Source organism: Lucilia cuprina, chromosome 5 (assembly GCF_022045245.1).
Source record: "Lucilia cuprina isolate Lc7/37 chromosome 5, ASM2204524v1, whole genome shotgun sequence".
Taxonomy (NCBI): Eukaryota; Metazoa; Arthropoda; class Insecta; order Diptera; family Calliphoridae; genus Lucilia; species Lucilia cuprina.
Genome location: NC_060953.1, coordinates 11,460,246 through 11,468,605, shown reverse-complemented (window position 1 = coordinate 11,468,605; position 8,360 = coordinate 11,460,246). Strand labels below are relative to the sequence as shown.

Below are 8,360 nucleotides of genomic sequence, written 5' to 3'. Positions count from 1 at the left end.
TTTTTTTATTATTTGGTTTTTTGAAACATGTATGTATGTATATAAAGTTTATTAATATAAAGAAAATTAAATTGTGGAGGTGATACATTCAATATCGGCGGCATTATTAATAGAAACAGCGGGACTGTTCTCGGCTTTACGAGCAAATATGTTGCCATTGCGGACCCAGACGTATTTCCAGTTTGCTTCGTGGGCTTTAGTCTTCGTTATCCATAGTAGCCTGCGGTAGTTAAATGTTAGTTGATCGTTAATATATATGTATTTGGCATTGCTATTTCTGTCTCCACTACTGTTTATTATTTGCGAGTCTACTCTATGGCGCTCTATTTTGCTCATAAATTCTATTTTTTTGTTAAGTGAAGAGAATTCCACTATTATTTTATCATTTTGTCTCTTAAGGCGATATGCTCTGTCGACATCAAATTTGTTTATCTCAACATTACGGGAGTTTGCGATTTTTTTCACAACCTCGAATGCAGAGATGTCATTGTTGTAAATATTTTTAATCTCAATGTTTTTGACTATTAATTGTTGTTCGAATTTGTTCATGCGTGTATCCATCGTTGTAATTTGTTTTTCTCTTGTTTTGTCTTTTTCGTTGAGATCAGAGACTTGAGTTACAAGGCTTGATAGGGTGCTTGTTATTGTAGATAAAGCAAATTGAGTCTCTTTGTTGTTGTCGTTCATTTGCATGTGTTGTTTGTTAAAATTTGTTACTAAAATTTCCATTTGGCTCTTTAGTTCCATCATACCGGCCTGCAATTCACCTCTCAGCTCAGTAACATTTGATTCTACGGAGCAGAGATTAGAATTAAGAGAGCTTAATGATAATGACTCTTTAAATTTTTTTGCATTATCGTTTCCTTCATCATCATCATTTCTTGCTTTCTTTTGTTGACTAGTCTCATCAAACACAACAGATTGATACAGGTTATTTTGAGATTTGTTTCTCGGTTTACAAACATGGCATTTCCAATTAGTTTTTCTCTCTCCATACATTGTAGCATACGTTGACTCGGACAATGAAGAGCAGGGTAGGAAGTGGTAGTTTGAATTACAACTATAACATTTCACATATGATGTTGTTGTGATTTCGTTGTTGCACTGATTACAGAGAACTTTATTCATTGTTTTGCTTTTTTAAGTTTTTTGGATATTAAATTTTTTAGAATTATTTCTTTTTTATTATATATTTATTTTAGGAAAATGTTTTTTGAAAGGTTTTTAGCACCAGTGAATAGGTATTTTTACACTTTGTTTATATTTTTGGTTTTTTTAATTTTTTGGTAACGATTTACCCACAAGAAATCGATTTATTTATAGCACAGATAAAAATACAACCGTTCGCAATAAACTGCACAACTGTTCTGAACTGAACTAGAACTGAACTAGAACTGAACTAGAACTGAACTAGAACTGAACCAGAACTGAACTAGAACTGAACTAGAACTGAACTAGAACTGAACTAGAACTGAACTAGAACTGAACTAGAACTGAACTAGAACTGAACTAGAACTGAACTAGAACTGAACTAGAACTGAACTAGAACTGAACTAAAACTGAACTAGAACTGAACTAAAACTGAACTAGAACTGAACTAGAACTGAACTAGAACTGAACTAGAACTGAACTAGAACTGAACTAGAACTGAACTAGAACTGAACTAGAACTGAACTAGAACTGAACTAGAACAGAACTAGAACAGAACTAGAACAGAACTAGAACAGAACTAGAACAGAACTAGAACAGAACTAGAACAGAACTAGAACAGAACTAGAACAGAACTAGAACAGAACTAGAACAGAACTAGAACAGAACTAGAACAGAACTTGAACAGAACTAGAACAGAACTTGAACAAAATTAGAACAGAACTAGAACAGAACTTGAACAAAATTAGAACAGAACTAGAACAGAACTAGAACAAAATTAGAACAGAACTAGAACAGAACTAGAACAGATCTGGAACAAAACTAGAACAGAACTAGAACAAAACTAAAACTGAACTAGTATTGAACTACAACTGAATTAGAACTGAACTAGTACTGAACTAATACTGAACTAATACTGAACTAGAACTGAAGTAAATCAGAAGAAAGGGCCACTTGTTAGGCAAATTGGGAAAGTGTACTTCGCACAAACATCTTTATCCCCTTTAACCATTGTTTTTGTAGAGAACAAGGTTCTGCAAAACCCGATCAGCTCTTGTGCATGATATGTTATTATTAATAGAGTAAGCAAAAATATTCTTACAATAACAACTTCAAGAACAAACATGGCATGTGTCAGTGAAAAGTTAAATTTATTAAAATATTTACTAAAATTTCTTATCTAAAATTATAATATTTAAATAATAAACATTAAAAATAACTAAAAAAATTAGTTGCTATACTATCTCATCATTAAATACATATATAAAGCAAAATTTTGACCACAAATTAGCATTAGCTGAACTTTAGAAATAAAGAAAAAAATACAACTATTTCGAAACTAACGATCGTCAGGTATCAGGTATTAATATAAAAAACATGTATTACTTGATTTGTGTTTTTATTATTAATAAAGAGAGAATCTAGATGAATGGGTGTTATTTTAATAAAAAAAACAACAACAACTAGTGTAATTTTAATATAAAATATAAAAAAATAAATTCTATCACTCATCAATGACATAGCGTCGTATTTATATTTTCAAGAGTTATAGTAAACTATATCCACCATTCACATAAGGTAACGTTGTAACGTACGTTTGAACGTTGATGAGACGACAGACAACAAGCGCATAATATTGTTTGCGGTTTTTTATGACAATTTGCTTAAAAGCCGTTAAACAAACCGCAAAAGTTTAAATTGTGACAAGTCGCTAAATGTGATTGTTGTTGGGACATGATCTGCAAGGGGAATAGATGAAATGTAAAGAGAAATATGCATACACCCAATATTTTACGCACTTGGCCAAAAAACACATCTTTACTACCTTAACACACTTCGCAAATAAACGTCAGTATTACCTCCAGAAAAAACGCTTAAAAAACAATGATAACAACAGACTCAGCAATTGTTAGTAGAAAAATATGATGACAATATGATATTTGCGTTAAAAGAGTTGCCACCTATAAAGAAATGTATTAAAGTAAAGATCAGTTTGTTGTCTTTTTAATTTAAAACTCGGAAAATAATACTTGAAGGATCAGATTTGATATGATTTTTACATTAAACCGATCTTGTGTAAAATGAGTTGCCAGCTATAAAGAAATGCGATATTGGAAAGATCAGAAAGATCAAAGAGTAAGATTTTTCTATTAAACCGATCTAACCTTGGATATGGAGCTACTGAAGATCATAAAGGTATATGCTATATTATATAGAAGAGAAACATAAAACTTCAAACTGATCAGTCTTGTCTCTTCTTTGGAAGATCGTGCGCTTTATTGTACTCCTTTGTAAGCCTTAATAAGTTCCTAGTAAATTTCTAGAGAAACACTAATCAGTCTTGTCTCTTCTTTGCAAGATCGCGCGCTTTATTGTACTCCTTTATAAGCCTTAATAAGTTTCTAGTAAACAATGAAGATAATACTTGAAATATCAGATTTGATATTCCAAAGATTTTTCTATTAAACCGATCTAATCTTGGATATAGAATTACCAAAGATCATAGAGGTATATGTTATACAATCTTTAAAGAGAGTTTCAATATTATATAGAAGAGAAGCATAAAACTTCAAACTGATTAGTCTTGTCTCTTCTTTGGAAGATCGTGCTTTATTGTACTCCTTTAAAAGCGTTAATAAGTTTCTAGTAAATTTCTAGAGAAACACTGATCAATCTTGTATCTTCTTTGCAAGATCGTGTTTCATTGTAATCCTTTATAAGCCTTAGATACAAAAATAATTAAAGCTACAGAAACCAGTGTTGCAGTTTTAATAATTTTTTTGAATTCTAGAAGTAGATTTCTTTAGAAACTGATCTCAAAAAGATAATCAAAAATGATCTTAAAAGGATATGCTTTAATAAGTTTAAAACTATTAATCATTCAGCAATTTTACGCTCTTTTTAAAAGAAAGATGATGGCATATTGCAGATCTCAAGGAACTGATCGCAAATGATCTTGATTTCATTCTTTCACAGAACTGAAGGTTATGCAAATCTTATGAAGATGCTCTTTAGCACTGATACATTTCCATAAGATTGAAACTTATCCAAATTAAACCAGTACGCAATTCCGCACAGTTTTCGAATTCAAGAGGTATATCCCTTTCAGATCGCAATAAAAGGAACACATATGATCACATATGATCTTCATTAGATTGAAACGTATATCCTTCAAACTTATTTAATTGGAGCAGTTACAAAAACTGTGGTTTTTACCTTTAAAACCCCTAGAAGTTAGCCACTCTTCGATCTTAACAAGAGTTCGCATGTGCTTGAAAAAAACGTCACCGCAAACGGATCAATGATCACAGCCATATGCCAATAAGTAGCTATCTGCCCAAACTTTTAAATTTACTCAACACGACCTAAACATTTTCTCAAATTCAACCAGACTTAGTCAACAGTTGGAACTTTGGAATTTGAGTTATTATTAGAATCATTAGTGCTATCATCACACCCTAAGACAAGCGCTCTATAAGTTTTGGTTTCAATTTAAGGCTGATCGTGGGTGATATATGGTTGCAGCAGAAGACATTCTACAATAATGATTCATTGGTAAAGTTATCTTTTGCGGAGTTGACATAAATTGCCCAACAAAATGGCGACTCTATTGCTGCAGATAATTTCTCGTGTGTACAGTTTTAAAAAGGCATCAGAAGCGCTAAGAAATTGCTTAAAATTTTGCAAGATCTATGCGGCCATTTAAAGTTATTTGGTATTTTTAAAAGAGAGACTTTTTACGTTGTAAAAAAGGCTCCGAATATAACTCCTTATTTCCTTTATTATGAAATATTGAATATAAAAGTTTAGAGTTAACGATCCACTTTAACTGGCATAGAATCGAAACAAATCAAAAGTTTAAAAAATTAGAGAAACGATCGTATAAATCTAATAATATCAGTTACAGTTCTTATTTCACTATTACATTTCAACATTGAACCACTTTTGGATTTCTAAAGCTTAAAGCTATTGGGAACAACTTTTGTTCGTGGAACTTGTTATTTCTGCAAAAGTTGCATCAACTTTTGTTCATGAAACTTGTTATTTCAGCAAAAGTTGATAGTTCTTCTCGGCAGATGATAAACTTGATAAGAATGATAAGAATGATTATCTAACGATAATTGAAAATTTCAATTATCGTTAGATCAACCATGATCCGTAGGTGAGGAGACCGAAAATCGTCCTTAGAATGACCAAGTATACAGAATTGTTAGGTTAGTGAACATTTTCTTTGATATTATTCCAGATATTATATTTCTCAGATACACTGTTTGAAAATTTATAAGAAACTGCGTCTATGAATGGAAGTTTCTGATTATCAGACTGTAACACCATCATAGAGCACTGTGTAGAGACTTTCACCCTAACATATTCAGTGTAAAAGTTCCTAGGTATGCATTCACCTTTCAATCTAACCTAGGGCTCTTAGGTAACTTCTAACAACCTATCGAGCATTTGAAAAGCTATGATCATCTCATCTGAGCAGAGATTTTCCACACGAAGTCGAAGTGCTTTACGTGAGTACCTGTCGTGTTGCTCTATCTCAAGGTGGTACTTTTTCTACCACTGGGTGAGTAAAAAGTAAACAACTCACCACTGACCCTTTGTGTGTCTTACATGCAGTTTGCAATTTTTTACATGGATGTTCGGGTCCATATACCAGCACTTTGCTCAAGTACTCGAACTATATAAACTCTTGCCCTAGTACTCACATTGGGGAAAGATAGGTGTCATGAGCAAGCTTAATCTAACCCGTCATAATATTCGGCCAACCACAAAACTACTATGGTTCTGTTGTTTCTGTTGCAACAGCACCTAGAAGGGGCGTAATTGGTAGTCCGAAACACGGATCATATTAATTGACAAGACTTTATTTCAGTAGTCTCAAAGACCCACTGCGATATGATGAGCATACACTCAACCGTGTAGGAAAGTCGCTAAATAAATCAAAGAGAGGGCAGTGACGACCATCCGTCAAATCCATCAGTTACTCCATTCTCTCTATAGAATGCAAGCAGACATTAGAAAATTCCACCTCGTATACCCAATCTTTTCATTATCAGCTCAAATCGAACACTTTATTAATCCACAGTCATGCTCTGTAATTCGTATCGCTCCAACAAACAGGAACATTAAAACATGTTGGTGTTGTTGTTGTTTTTATAAAGTTTTTTAAGAAGTTGTTTAGATGAAGACGAAGAAGAGGAGGTGAAAGACGAAGAAGAAATAAAACAAAAACAAAAATGACGTCAAGGTAAATAAAGTGCGAGTGTGAATAGGTGTTTGTGTTGTTTTGCTGTGGGAGATTTTTTTTTTTAAACATTCACTAGAAAATAACAACAATAAAACTTCATTCACCATAAAATAATCACATAAGAGTAATAATAACAGCTAATAATAACAATGTCATGTTAAAAATAATAACAACAATTATTTTTCTCTTTTTTTCTTTAGCTGTTTAAGGATTTTTTAATAAAAATGTGATAATAAGTAGTTATTTTGTTATTTTTAAACCACGCATTTGGATTTCATAATATTTTTTCTTTTTTAAAACAATTTATATATAAATATGATTTAAGATACATTTATGTATATATTTTCTTATCACTTTTTTTGTTTTTAATAATTTGGCGAATTTCTTTTTAAGGAAAAATTTAACTTTTTTCTTTTTTTTTACTTTTTGATAACAACAATTTCTTTTTATTTCACTTTTTTTTGTTTGTTTTAAAAAAACATACACGATGTTGTACAACAATAAAAAAACAGAAAAAAAGTAGAAAAAACCACACACACATACTTCAAAACAAAGTTAACAATGCAAAATGATTAGCAAAAACACAGAAAAACAAAATAACAACAACAATAACTTTTTTCTTATATTTGTTTGTACTCGTTTTTTTTTCTTCTTCTATAATTATTAAAAAATGATAATGAATTTGTTATTGTTGTTGTTGTTGTTTTTTATTTAATATCAATTTTTGTCGTTAAGAAAAACAAAAAAAAAAATAACACACCAACCACGAAATAACTTAATATACGATCATTTATTTGATTTTGTATTTGTATTATTGCAGAAAAAATCGTTATTTGTATTCACACCGTACCACCGTTACCGATCAGCTGAGAATTTGCACGTCTACTAAATTATGTTTCTCCTCATTTGTTAAATTGGAGGTCTACTACTAAGACTCCCCTTTAAATTTCACACACACACACATACATACATAAGTTTAACAATAAATTTATGATTTGAGATGAGAGTATGTACTACTTCTCATCGTATTGGATGTCTGAAGCCAGAGTCGGCATTTGTCTTTTGTGGTCTGTATATACATACATATATATTTGGTTATAGTTTTCTACCATACGTGGTTTTAGTACGCGTTTTAAAGGTTACCCTGTATTCAAAATGTGAAACTATTAAGGTCTTCTAATCTATACATAATTAAAATAAAATCTGCGACTAACTAAACCGAAGAATAATGCTCTATTTACATATTCTAAAGTTGATATTATGAAATGTTCTATAGTCCAGACTATAGACTATTCTATAGTCCAGACTATAGACTATTCTATAGTCCAGACTATAGACTATTCTATAGTCCAGACTATAGACTATTCTATAGTCCAGACTATAGACTATTCTATAGTCCAGACTATAGACTATTCTATAGTCAAGACTATAGACTATTCTATAGTCCAGACTATAGACTATTCTATAGTCCAGACTATAGACTATTCTATAGTCCAGACTATAGACTATTCTATAGTCCAGACTATAGACTATTCTATAGTCCAGACTATAGACTATTCTATAGTCCAGACTATAGACTATTCTATAGTCCAGACTATAGACTATTCTATAGTCCAGACTATAGACTATTTTATAGTCTAACAGGAGACAGCTTAAATGCTGACCAGCCCCGCGACGTAGTACCTAAAGGCAGTTCCGCGGGGATTGCGGTTGACGATGGGAAGGCGGTTTAGTGAGTAGGTGACGCAAAACATAGTTGAATCTTACATAATGGATAATTAACAGTTATTCATATCTATGAAGATTCCGCACCCCATAAAAAAAGAAAAAAAAAATCTGCGACTAACTGAACCGAAGAATAATGCTCTATTTACATATTCTAAAGTTGATATTATGAAATGTTCTATAGTCCAGACTATAGACTATTCTATAGTCCAGACTATAGACTATTCTATAG

At 31.6% G+C, this 8,360-nt stretch overlaps 1 protein-coding gene across 4 annotated transcripts; it reads right to left on the bottom strand.

The window, feature by feature from the left end:
* Positions 1 to 6: 6 nt before the first annotated feature.
* On the bottom strand, positions 7 to 7,746 carry LOC124420051. Of its 4 annotated transcripts, none has more exons than XM_046951645.1 (2): positions 7,164 to 7,746; positions 7 to 1,252 (listed from the first exon to the last, which is right to left on the bottom strand). In XM_046951645.1, the coding sequence occupies exon 2, from the start codon at positions 1,126 to 1,128 to the stop codon at positions 67 to 69; it is 1,062 nt and encodes a 353-aa protein (XP_046807601.1). In that variant the 5' UTR covers positions 1,129 to 1,252; positions 7,164 to 7,746; the 3' UTR covers positions 7 to 66. The 4 variants fall into 4 exon arrangements, with proteins under 4 accessions (XP_046807601.1, XP_046807602.1, XP_046807603.1 ...); XM_046951646.1 differs by having other exon boundaries at positions 7 to 1,372; positions 7,168 to 7,746; XM_046951647.1 differs by having other exon boundaries at positions 7 to 1,362; positions 7,168 to 7,746.
* Between the last annotated feature and the right edge of the window lie 614 nt (positions 7,747 to 8,360).

Coding starts and splice junctions, on each gene's coding strand:
- LOC124420051 (XM_046951645.1), bottom strand. CDS start 1,128: ATGAATAAAGTTCTCTGTAATCAGTGCAACAACGAAATCACAACAACA.